Here is a 12,839-nt window from a genome sequence, read left to right as displayed (position 1 = left end):
TTCGAGACTTGGAAAACGCTTCTCGATGGAGCTTCACAGCCTTCACAAAAGGGAAAAATTAGACTCAGAACAACAAAGATAAAGTGCATGCGTAATATTAAGGGCAGAAAATTACTTGTTTGAAAAGCCGCTGGGCCTCATCAAAAATAAATAAGGCATCTGGGTCGGGACCATCTTCGACCCTTGCAAGGCACTCTCGAAAGATATCATTCCCTTCATGGCTCGTTTCCACGTCGGGAGTTCTCATGTTCCGGGCATCTCGGAATTGCCCCTCGGAGAACTCAGGACCAGGCGGCGATTCATCCACATTGATTACCCCAAGTGATCCACTAGGGACATTCTCTTCTCTTTGGAGAGCCTCGGAACCGGGCCCCTCGGTCTCGCCCTCCAAATGACCTCCAAGACGAGGTGCTCTTTTGCTGCCCAATGGCTCGGGGACTTTGCTCGAACTCCCCTCAGAGATTTATTCGATTCGAGAATGAACCGCATCAGCCACCATCGGTTCAGTGGTCTTCGAAGCGTCAGCTCTTCCTCTTTCCCGAACTACCAACAGGCAGTCACCATCTTCCCCCTCTTCATCTTCATCCTCATCCCAAAGGCGTCGGGCCATTTCTGGAGACAGGGCCACGGTATCGGCCTTAGGCTTTCAAGCCTTGCTTTTCTTTGGCTTCGGGGAATTTGCAGGCGATCCCTTCTTCCTTTTCTTTTCCTTGGAGGGCTTTGGGATTTCCTCTTCACCGGGCGGGGCGGCCGCATAGCAACGGGATCTCCGAGGCCTGCATAAACATGAAGTAAGTATTTCACTAAGGAAAATAAGAATACAAACAAGAGAACTCACCATGGTTTTTAGCCTCCCATCGGCCCTTGGCCAGGTCACGCTAGCTGCGTTCCGCGTATGAAGAAGTGGAGGCTAGTTGCCGTACCCAACCTTCAAGGTCTGGGACCGCACCAGGAAACCAAGCAACAGCTACACCATCGGAAAGGGATTAGATCGAGAAAAGGATGAGGTCGAGAAAGAGTAGGGAAAGCAGAATATAAAGTCACTACCGATAAATATGTACTTACGTTTCATGTTCCATTCCTCGGGGAATGGCATCCTCTCAGCAGGAATCAAGTCGGAGGTCCTGATTCGGATAAACCGGCTCATCCATCCTCGGTCCTTATCCTCATCGATGCTGGAGAAGAGAGATTTCGAGGATCGGTGTTGCAGCTTTATCAGACCACCTAGATAAAGGCGAGGGCTGTATAGCTGATCAGGTGGTCGAGGGTGAAAGGCATCCCCTGGATCAAGCTCGAGAAGTACCTAATTAGGTGGACGATGCGCCAGAACGAAGAGTAGATCTGGCCAAGCGTCACCTGGTATTGTTGGCAAAAATCAAGAATCACTGGGTCTATTGGACCCCGAGCTAGATCTACAGGACCCAACATGAACAGATAGGTATACATGCTGAAGTACCTTACCTTATGAGTAGTAATGTCCTCTTCAGGGGAAGGGATCACTACATCCTTGTTCTTCCAGTTGCAGTCCCCTTTCACTTGCTCGAGTTCAGCTTGGGTTATCAAGCATATGTATCGGGACATGGGCTCACATCGGCCCGGTGGCGATGCAGATTTATCGATTTTGAAATCGGAAGTTAGTTCACACGGCGGAGGAATACACTCCTCGATACGAGGTGGCACCACCGCTCTACCTCTGGCCGGCCGCGATGATGAAGAAGCTTTTTCTTGCTGAGGGAAAAGTTTTAGATGTTTTAGCCATTGTGGCTTGTAAGGTCAAGAAAAGAGAAGGAGTGGATGCTGTATTAAGAGAAAATTGAGAGAAGGGTGAACTTAAAGAAGTTGAAGGAGTTAAAGGGATTTTAAGAATGATTTGAGAAGTAAAAAGTTTGCAAAAATCGTGAAGTTGGTCTATTTATAGAGGCCACTCAAGCGTGTTGGGGAAGCCAAACAGCCGACCAACAACCGCCTCCAATTAATGATCTTGTGAACTATGCAGAAACGACTTTTCAATCATTCAGCCGCTGACATCACGAGATTGACATCATGATCAAGGCATCAGAACATCGAGGATCAAACCGTTTCTTATCGTTTTAATCTAAGAAACGCGGGGACTATCTGTATACGGTCGAGATCAGGTAGGCCCGATCTCCCAGGCTCGAGGGGTCGCCTTAGGCCCGAGTTCAGGTAAGGTCGAGGTCGAGCTCGATGGACCGGACTCGAGCTTGAAGACAGAGTGCAATGCCCGAAGATTAAAGTGCGATGGATACCGAAGTCGAGTATGCTCGACCCTGAAATAATGCCGTTATGGATTTGTAACGGAATGAGCGAGATTCCTGCCACGTCCCTAAAATCATGGCGCAAATCCCGAAATAGAATTGTACGATTCCGTACTAGGCGGTTAGACATCTGTCCCAATAAGATTCCTTACTGTAAATGGAAAAGTACCTTATTTAGGGCTCCCCTATTATATAAAGGGGACCCCGATCATTTGTAAATATCATCTGGAAAAGAATATACTCTCTACTTTTCGCTCATTGTTCATCAGAATTGTCCTTCAATTTTATTGTTCTCGCTTTATTTTCTTAATTCATCTCGAGGTCACTGAGCTCAAGGTCGATACTGCTTAAGTAACACTGGTTTGATTCACTTATTTCTTTCATTCATACTTTATACTTCTTGATTATTAATTGGTATTAAACTAAATCACATATCTTTAAAACCTCAAATTAAATTTAATTGTTACTCGTATTTTCGAGGTAAACACTATTGAAAGAAAAGTCTTGTGGTTCCATTCTGCTATAATTGAGTTCATTTCAATCCAATACTCAATAATTTGTCTTTTACAACAAATTAGAAAAAACAAGGCAAGAGACAGTTAACACATTACAAAACTAAAGGATGATTCGAAAAATTATATTTGTCCATTGAATTTACAACGCGGAAAGTTGAAACATGATCTTAAGCTTCTAAGTGCATTATCTGATACAGACTTTGCCTTGATATGGAATGATAGCGAGGCTGTTATTTCCAGGTGCTTTTTGTTCAGATATTCAGCTTCCGAAAAAAGGATTTTGATGAATGTTCTTTTCATCGGCCTGGTCATGTAAGTACAGCCAGCCTTTTATACATTTACACTAAAATTCTGTACTTTACGCCAATAACCCAAACTGAGCACCGAGCATTCTCTATCAACACGCTGGCTCCTGTTTCAACTTGATTCCACTTCTGCAGCCAAACATCATGGGCTGGGAAAACAGAGGAATCCGTCAGAATTATGATACGTTGGAATAAATCTTATTTCAGAAGTAACGTAAATGAATAGAGGCGGAGCCAGGAATTGAAGCTTTTGGGCGGAAGATTCGAACCCTTTTAAGTTGCTGGTTTCTAAATTAATAATTTTTATATTTTAAATGAATTTCTTAAGGAAAATACAGAGCTTGGATCAAAGTTACAGGGCTCAGCTGAACCCATACCTTGCTCTCTAGCTCCACCACTGTAGATGAACGCCTAGCAAATATGAAATGATCGTACAGAAGTTCTTTTTAGTTACATTTATAACGGGGTAATTCTAATAATATGGTGGAATTTGCAGAAGAAGCGATTCAATCAAGCTCTGGAGTTAACCACAGTTATATGGCATAAGAATAGAACCTTGTGCCTAAAGAGCGTGCAAGTGAGATTACCTGAGCTGGACTGAGCAAAAGACTACTAGCAAGCTCCTCATTCAAGAAGACAGGAAGTGGTGGCATTTGGCTCATAATCCCTGGCATATTTCCCATGCTGAAATGACATAACAATGGTAATATTATATGAATTGCAGGACAACTATTCAGCATGGCGATTAATAGAAAGGATAGTTGGATTACTCATTTAAAATCGCACTTAAATTGTTCTTCGTCTGGAAAAAGAGATCAACGTTGTCCTGCAACTGCTTATTAACATATTGACATCAGATATCAGTATAGAAAATTTCCAAAGTCACAAAAAAATAAAAAATAAAATAAAACCATGAAAAGGTAATAAATGATTCCAGTTTCTTTATTTTTACTTTCACGGGATTATAGACACCTCATCCAATTCCCACATTAATTTTCTACTTAGGTCTATTATTTCAATGGTATCACCATTCTGTTTGAACTAAAACATAGGACTATCAAAGCTAACAAAGGAAAGGCCTAAAGATGGCAATGGCACCTGTTCTTTTTATGACCAGTATCATTCAGATTTAGAATTACAGAACAATGGATACTGACAAACATAGGATATGGTAATAAGATTCAGCCAATAAATGTGTCATTCAGTGCCTGTCCGAGCTCTTTTCATGCCAGTATTAACGAGCCCAACTTTTCTTTTTTCCTTGATGGACTATCACTATTAATGTCACCTCTAGTAAAATATCAGAAAGTCACTGACATTCCGAGAAACCTATCCGAAGTCCTTCAACAGCAATTTCACATTTGGTTATTCTGTTTCTCCTCCAATTATCTGTTAAGTTGAACTATTTTTTTAGAAAAAATAATAAGTTTCATTAAAAGAAGAGCAAAAGTGCACCCATATACAAGAAGTATACCAAAAAGTAGAAAACCTTACAAAAGGACATGATTTTTTTTATCAAAGATACCCAACCTTCTATACCAATAGGAACCTCGTGAGTGCATCCAAGGGAAATAAGGGAAAAGAGGCTATTTCGTAAGCGTATAAAACCTTTCAGATAAGTTTAACACTATAAACAAGAGGTTGAGATTAATACCTTGAATGTTGAGAGGTTAGCTGAAATTTTATTGAGGACCTGATTATTTTCTTCCAATAGACGCCTCGTTCCAAGTAGTGCTGCTAAAACCAAAAAACCATTTATACAATTAGAGCCAATGCCGCACTAAACAATGCAAGCTGCAAAACCAAAAGCACAGAAGGAAATAGAGAATAGCACTGTAGATAATCTTTGTTTTTGATAAATTAGCAGAGAAAAAGATTAATTGGTAGTTTTAGCAAGAGTTCTACCAAATCACAATAAATGACATTTTGTAGCGCTTGCATGTATAAATTGGTCAAGCAACATGCGTTGGTAATCTGGGAAGAACCTTAAGGCATTGCACTATTCAGCATCTTTAGGTGCTTATGTACATAAATTTGTCAAATAGCTCCGGATTAATTGCGAAATCCTGTCAATTAAAACCTTATGAAACTTATAAACTTAGGGCTCCTTTCTCCAAAACAAGTAAAATATCACACTTCCACTCCCAACCTCTAATTATCCTTTTATAAAACCATGTTTCGCTGAGTTAGGTTACAAGGGAAGTTGTGCAGCCCACACTTAAACACTTGTTAAGTCAACTTGTGAGATTCCAGTTTTTCTTATTTTAAACCTTCCTTTCTAATTCAAACGAAAACAGACAAGAAAACCTTTTGCCATCTCCTTCACTTTATCAGGAACGTGATGTATGAATTATGCAAGAAAATTAGGCAATAGCGAACAGAGTAATTGAGGAGTGTAACAACCCATGGACCAGTGGCGGTTGAACAAAAGGGAGTTCGTTGTGAAGCTTACTTTAGACAAACCACATTGGAATGAGAGGGGAAAGTTAGGGGCCATATAAGGGCGAGTTTAGGATTCAACTGTCGATGTTTAACTCAAAAAGACAAAACAGTGAGGCCCAAAAACCTTGAGATGGCCTAGAGTTGGCCAAAGCAGACAATACCTTGACAATTGGGTCTTGGTCGTGACAGGTATCAGAGTTGACAGCTTCCTGAGTTAGGTGGTGGGGCGAACTCACAAGGACGTTGAGTCCCCAAAGGGGTGGGGTGAGTGTAACAGCCAATGGACTGTTGGCCGTTGAACTTCCTATGCAACTTACCTTAGAAAATTCCATATTAGATTGGGAGAGAAAGTTACGCGTCATATAAGAGCGAGTTCAAGATTCGACTGTCAAGGTGTCTTTCGGGTTAAAGCCCAAGAGGACAAAATAAGGAGTCCCGAAAGCCTTGAGGTGACCTAGAGCAGTCGGCCAAAGCGGAAAATACCTTGCCAGTTGGGCCTTGATCATGACAAGGACCTTCTAGCAACTAAGCAAATTTCAGCATCCCATACTATTTTCCAAAAAAAAAAGGAAGGTTAAAAGGATTTTTCTAGAAGCTCCAAAAGACAAAAAGGACCTGTGAATAAGCTACGCAAGCAGCTTTCATAAAGAACCTTCAAAAGTGCAAAGCTCGTGGCATTTCTTCTCATAGAAGACATCAAGAAAGTGCACAAGGGAAAAGAAATATTGAAAACAGACTTCCTTAAGAGAACTTATTCAAAACGAAAAGTTCTCACATTTAAACGCTAACGTGATTAAGAAAGATATGATAACAATTAACTTGAAACAAGGGATGTATACAATAAACCAGCCTGATGTACTGAAGATTTGTGGGACAGCTGAGTCCACAAAAGATGATCTCAGCCGCAAAAGCTTTAAGATACAGTGGATAAGGGACACAAAATAAGATCGCAAAAAGGCACCAGAGACAATAAACCAGGCGGAAGAACTCAAGATTTGTTGGACAGCTGGACACGGAGTGACACTATTGATAGTGGACACAAGAGGAGATCACAGCATCGAAGCATAAAGAAATCAAAGCAAGAAATGAGCAGTCGCGTAATCTTGAAGACTTGAGCATGGTGTCAACCCCAGCAAAGTATGATGGATAGAAGAAAGAGCTCAAAGATCCAGTTGAACCGTATTTAATATTATTCCGGTGTTAAGTTGATGTATATGGGTTATCAAAAAAAAGTTCAATTTATATGGTTGTGTGATGGGGTATGGGTGGGACTTCTGAGTTGATGTATGGGTTGTCTGGAGTATAAAAATCTTAGAATAAAAAGGGGCCAAAGAAACACAATGGAATTTTTTTTTAATGTTATTTTTAACAAAAGGCACCAAAGGGGTTCATAGCCATAAGCTTATGGTACTTGGGCGCTTCTTGTATTCAAATAAAGGGGCCAAAGAAACACAATGAAATTTTTTTGTTTATTTGTAATTACACATAAAAGTGATGTTTATCAAGTATACAACAGGCATATTGTATTAAGAGTTAGTATTTTCTCTTGCTACCGATCTCCAACATATTAACAAAAAATAACGTCCTAATCACTTTCCTACAAGGTACAATCGTTATTCGTTTGATTGTCTTTCCTTAGTTAAAGCTAAGCAACTAACTAAATAAACTGTTCTTGGATTTCATCACACAATAGAAAAGAAGCATATTAAAATGATACTCATAAACTCTCACTAATGCAGAATGTTGTTCATCCAATACCAGAATGAATAAGACATATACTGTAAACCAGAAACATTACTTACTTGCATTAGGTAAGAAATCACCTGTTACGAGATAATGGATGCAAGTTCATTTACTTAAGTCATAATCAGAAAATGAGTATCATATTACAGCTTTGTTCTTTTGGCAAAAAAAAAAAAAAAAAAACGGAGAAGAATAGGTTCCTATTGATGAACATACGAGACTAACCTCCAGTTGACAAATCATCAGCATGGTTATGATGATTTATGGGGAGAGAATATGGCGTCAAGCTAAAAAGTGAAGCAGATGCACTACTCTTTGAGGACATTTCCGCTGATTTATCCTGAAGAAGCATTAAATGTGTAATGTGTTTTCTCTCAATCAATGTGATAAAACAATGCGTAAAGAAACACACATGCAGATAGAAACATACCAATAGACATGCATAAAGAGATGAACAATGATTAAATGTATGACATACTGAAACTAGGGAAGATAACATGAACCTTCAGAAAGTGTTTTTTAAAGTTAGAGTTCATTAGTGATCTGAATATCGCTATTCAGAAATTTTCCTGCTGCAGATGCAACATTTCGAAAAGATACATATCTAGTGGATTACATCTTAAACAAAATTGTTCATTATAAGCCAGCAAAGAGTAGGTCGTGAAACTGTATAGTTGCAAAGAGTTGCTCCCCATTAATATCCAGAGGAGATGAAAACCTATAAGAATACTCAATTCATGTGCATTTACCAAGTTACACAAAAAGGCCAAAAATGTACAAGCATTTGTATTAAAGTTTATCAACTAGTTCAGCTTTTTCTTCAAACACCTCTGGTTTCTATACTGGGAAATCACCCAAAAAAGGGCAAGCTGGAACAACTCCATAGCTGCCTTGCCACTACACTGTGTAGCAACAGATGGCTTGTATATTCACCATACAACTCATATATAACACCTATTACACACTAAAATCTCCTCTTTTGCAGATTTGATTGTCAAACAAGCATCAAATATGACAATCCAACTAACCTAACTTTAAGAGGTGTTTTTTTCCTCTAGATAATCTTCCAAGGCCAACGAATCTAGGAGATGTTTGATGAACAAAGAACTTTATATCTTGCAGTGAGTGGTCCCAGAGGCGGAGCTAGGATTTGAAGTTTGTGGGTTCGCAATTATATTTATAAGGTCAAAATATTTTTTATGTATATATAGTAGAGATTGAATCCCCTTGACTTTTCGGAATATGAACTTCTTTATATTTTGAATCCCCTTGGTAAAAGTCCTGGCTCCGTCACCGCGCCAGCCACCATCTGTTTTGTACTGTGCAATGGCAGCATTAGTATTCCTGGAGAAACTAAACAATTGTGTAAATTCATATTTAAGATGAAACTATTATACCCATGTATAATGCCAAAACTTTAGCTTCTTCCAAAACTTACTGTAACACAAGTGCTTGAAACGAATGTGTCACAATACAACTCCGTGTGAATATCACTGGTTAGTGCACCAAGGATCAGCTTTTGCATATTTAACTGGGATCACCTGTTTCTAAAGGTCAACGGAACCCAGCAGTATTTCCACAACCAGTAATATAACAAACCCTTGTACGCAATATCAAACTTTTATCCCTAAACCCCCTATCTTCATTACTTTGCTCCATTTCGTTGCATGAAAAGTATTTATCCTTTTTATCTCCTTCATATAAAATTCTCTCCTAATGTTGTCAAACTTCCTTTCTCCCTTAGCTGGAAATAAGATGGCACCTAGGTAATAAGCTGTGGTACTTGGTCAGCACAGTAAAATTACATTTGACGGCATGAACATTTCTTCAAACTACCATGACTGAAAACCTCCAACATAAAAGTTACAATCAACAGTTTCCGAAAACTCCCAGATTCAAGAAACTGGATAAACAAAATACTCCACTCACTATGTCTGATCATAAGCAAATCAATGTAATTCGTAATACCATACAAGATAAAGGGAAGGGACGAAAAGGATGAAAAGAAGTAAACTAGAGGATGGGATACCTTCCTATCTTTCAATTTCTTTCCCAAACTAAAGTTTTCCTGTTTCCTTCGCTTTCTCTGACAAACAATCACTAAAAACATAAGTAAGAAATATTTAAGACAAATGAAAAGAGAAGAATTCATCACAAATAATAATAACCTCAGAACCTCACCGTTATCCACCTACATCTCATTGCAACATCACGTACAGTTTTATCCCGGAGTGTGGCTGCAATCTTAATATATTTCAGTATACGGGGTTCGTTAGCAAACCTATCATCAAAAAAACTTGTAAGGTTAATATATATAATTTTGTCACAAATATTGAATAGACACAAAAACATCACAGCATATATATTCATTCAGAGACCAGGAATAAACTACCTACTTGATAAGTCCTTTATCGAGCTTGTACTGTTCCTCGACCGTCCACTCAGCTGCTAGCCCCGAGTCGTGCTTGAGCCCCGGCACTGAATCTATAAGAAAAGAACCTGAACAACTTCCGTACGGACTAATTCTTGGACTATTGATACTAGTGTTATTGTTGCTGGTTACCATTGTTGGATTCCCTGAAAATAACATCCCTCCACCTACATGTCCTACACCACTATTATTTACACTAAAATTATTCATCCCAAACTGACTATAATAATCATTCATCAAAATCATTTGGGATGATGTGTTGCCAATTGCCCCTGATTGAAATGATAAAGCTTGCTGCTGGTTATAATCATCTGCAGCCATTTCTTGAATAAAGCATTTAGCTTTTTTCAAGATATTTATCTAAACTCCTTGAATCCACACAAAGCTACTAAAGAAAAGCAAAACTAAAATCAGAGCTCACAAATCCCAAATAAAAATCCAAACTTTATTCCAATACAGTAAAAGGGGTTGCAATAAACAAGATTATACAGTACCAAGATGAATCATTTCACCAAGATTCCTTGACTAAGGTGAAAAATCAACTTCAAGAAATGGAACCCAATTGGGAATTTGCATCTTTGTTGATTAAATTACATTGCTTCACAAGTTTACCCATTACTGAGCTCAGCCACTTGCTGAAGCATAAAACCCCAACCTCAAAGAATCAAGAAATGGTATATATGTATTAGTGGATGTACAGAGTAAGAGAGCAGACAGAAAGGAAAAAGAAGATACCTTGTTGAAGTTTTTCTTTATCTAGTCTAGCTTTTCTTTTCTTTTTTAAATAAAAAATAAAAAAATTAAGACCAGGACCACTGGTTTTACTCATAGATTTTATGTTTTATTTGGGGGGTTATCGTTCGATATCTGCTTTGGGGCTCAATAATCCGAATTTAAGATCTACACCGTTAAGCAACAGTTTGAGGGTAAACCGGTCCTTATTAAATATGATTCCAAATGACTTAAACCTAAAAGCTGTCGTTAAGGAATACTTACCACTTTACCAGTTATAGATATTGTAGAATAATTAAAGTATAAGAGACTTTTAAACTTTGGGATAGGCGAGACATGGCGCAGCTGGAGCTGATTGAGGACACGACCCTAGACAGGAAGGTGTGGAGGTCAAAGATTAGAGTAGAAGATTCGTACGTAGTCGAGCCTTTCTCTTTGTCTTACTCAGTTCGCTAGCATTAATGTTAGTATGATATTTTTTATCCATAGATGGCTATTACTACCTAGAGTTTGACTACATTCCTGGATTCAATCTTATTTCATCTTGCTATTATTACTACTTGTTGCAATTACATTTTGCTGTTATCTTACTTGTTGCAATTACCTTTTCTTTTCAGTCGTTCTCTAGCCGAGGGTCTATCGGAAACAACATTTATGCTCTTCCAGGATAGGAGTAAGGCTGCGTACATCTTACCTTTCCCAAACCCCACTTGTGAGCAACTACTGAATTTGTTATTGTTATTGTTGTTGTATCAATTATTAGTACTTATTTGTAATTACCTAATAAGTTATCTGAGTGTATAATGTAGGTATCTTATTGTTATTCAGTATTAACGTCAGACCAAGAGATATAATCACATGTATTTACACATATTTTCTTCTCATTTAATTATATTTAATATATATATGTGTGCGCGCGTTAAATGGCCTATTCATTGTAAGCAATGTTTTAAAAGGCGGGGGCGTGAGGCGAGGCGTTTTACCTCGGACGAGGCGAGGCGTAAGCCCTGAGAATGGGGCGTAAGTCCCACGGATCTTTAAATTTTACTAATTTCAAGAATTTTAAGATAGTATAAAATAAAAATAATTATAAAAATTACATTAAAACCACAAAACTATAACAAAATACTCTATTTAAAATATTTATAAATTTTAATTCAACTATGAATAATACAAAAAGTATGACATATATCATAATATGCAAATTAGTTGTAACGTCGTTACAACTCAAATATCAAAAGCAATATATTCGATGCGAAATCTTATATGTATCTCTTAACGAGTAATGAATCTTGAAAGAATTTTGATATTATAATTTGATATTTTTTTAAAATACTCCTTTTATTTAATATGCTTTCTATTTGAAAGAGAATTTGTATAAAAATATAATTCACAATTTAAATATGATTCTCTAGTATAATTTATTTTTAAGTTTCAACAAGTTAATAAAGTGACACATAATTCACCATACTATATCATGATAACTAATTATTTGTAAATAGTTACTAGCTAATACTGAGCTATTAAATTAATAAGTATTTTATCTCGTAAACGTGAAAAAAAATATTTAGGAAAATAATTATAAAAAAATTATGGACTAATATAATAAAGACATAACAAAAGTTAATAAATAAATACTNATTGATGATTTACAAGGTAGTTACGCACAATTGTATAAAGGTTTTATTAGGCGAGCCCAGTACGCTGGACGTTGGGCGTGTCCTGGGCGTAAGCCCCGACGCCCGAGGCGTAAGTCTCACGGAACTAAGCCCCACACATAAATTCAGGGACGTTTTACGAGTGCTCCGCCCCAGTGTTTCTGCCTTTTAAAACAGTGATCGTAAGTTGATACAATTTGGTATTAAAATTCATATGGGAATAAACTTTTATCAATGGAAACTAATGTCAACATGAGAGGTAAAATCTAGTAAACTATATTCTCTCCCTCAATAATCTCCATACTTTTGAAACATTGCCTTTTTACCTTAATTTTTTATTTAATATCAACCACCTAGTTAAAAAAAAAAAAAAGCAAAATGGTGTCGACATAAACCTCAGTTGCTTACTAGTTGTAGTTACTATGCTACTACTTTTCTTTAGCCTTGTGGGGTTTGGAACCTTTTCTTGCTTCTACTCTTTGTAGCTGGCTCTCCACCAATAAGGTATAAGAATAAGATGAGCAATGGGAAGTGTGCAAATTAAATAATTGGATGATACTTTTTTGGTTTTGTTCTATTGTGACCACAGATCTTGAATAGCAGCAACAGAAAGTGCGACTCCCAATAAGCAGGTGATGCAATAATTTCCTCTTTTGTCACTTTTCCCTATTTCAATTACATGTTGTTGGAGGAATAAATAGTATTTATTTGATTTTTTTTTGGCTGTTTTTTCAATT

The 12,839-nt window shown here is 37.7% G+C and overlaps 1 protein-coding gene across 3 annotated transcripts; it reads right to left on the bottom strand.

The window, feature by feature from the left end:
- On the bottom strand, window positions 2,787–10,547 carry LOC109243722. Of its 3 annotated transcripts, none has more exons than XR_002070600.1 (8): window positions 9,678–10,547; window positions 9,463–9,562; window positions 9,311–9,367; window positions 7,507–7,621; window positions 4,751–4,833; window positions 3,883–3,928; window positions 3,684–3,780; window positions 2,787–3,245 (listed from the first exon to the last, which is right to left on the bottom strand). XR_002070600.1 is itself a non-coding variant. In XM_019410706.1 (8 exons), exons 1-8 carry the CDS (start codon window positions 10,031–10,033, stop codon window positions 3,189–3,191), a joined length of 927 nt encoding a protein of 308 aa, XP_019266251.1. In that variant the 5' UTR covers window positions 10,034–10,540; the 3' UTR covers window positions 2,787–3,188. The 3 variants fall into 3 exon arrangements, 2 of the variants coding, with proteins under 2 accessions (XP_019266251.1, XP_019266255.1); XM_019410706.1 differs by having other exon boundaries at window positions 3,867–3,928; window positions 9,678–10,540; XM_019410710.1 differs by having other exon boundaries at window positions 3,867–3,928; window positions 4,751–4,830; window positions 9,678–10,539.

This window comes from Nicotiana attenuata, chromosome 2 (genome assembly GCF_001879085.1).
Source record: "Nicotiana attenuata strain UT chromosome 2, NIATTr2, whole genome shotgun sequence".
In the NCBI taxonomy this organism is placed as follows: Eukaryota; Viridiplantae; Streptophyta; class Magnoliopsida; order Solanales; family Solanaceae; genus Nicotiana; species Nicotiana attenuata.
This window is presented reverse-complemented; position numbering and strand designations above follow the sequence as displayed.

Excerpts from the sequence above, each read along its gene's own strand:
- LOC109243722 (XM_019410706.1), bottom strand. The coding sequence starts at position 10,033 with ATGGCTGCAGATGATTATAACCAGCAGCAAGCTTTATCATTTCAATCA. Across the intron at positions 7,622-9,310 it reads AGAAATTGAAAGATAGGAAG|GATAAATCAGCGGAAATGTC; the intron begins GTATCCCATCCT and ends ATGCTTCTTCAG. Across the intron at positions 4,834-7,506 it reads TGATGATTTGTCAACTGGAG|CAGCACTACTTGGAACGAGG; the intron begins GTTAGTCTCGTA and ends TTTTGGTTTTAG.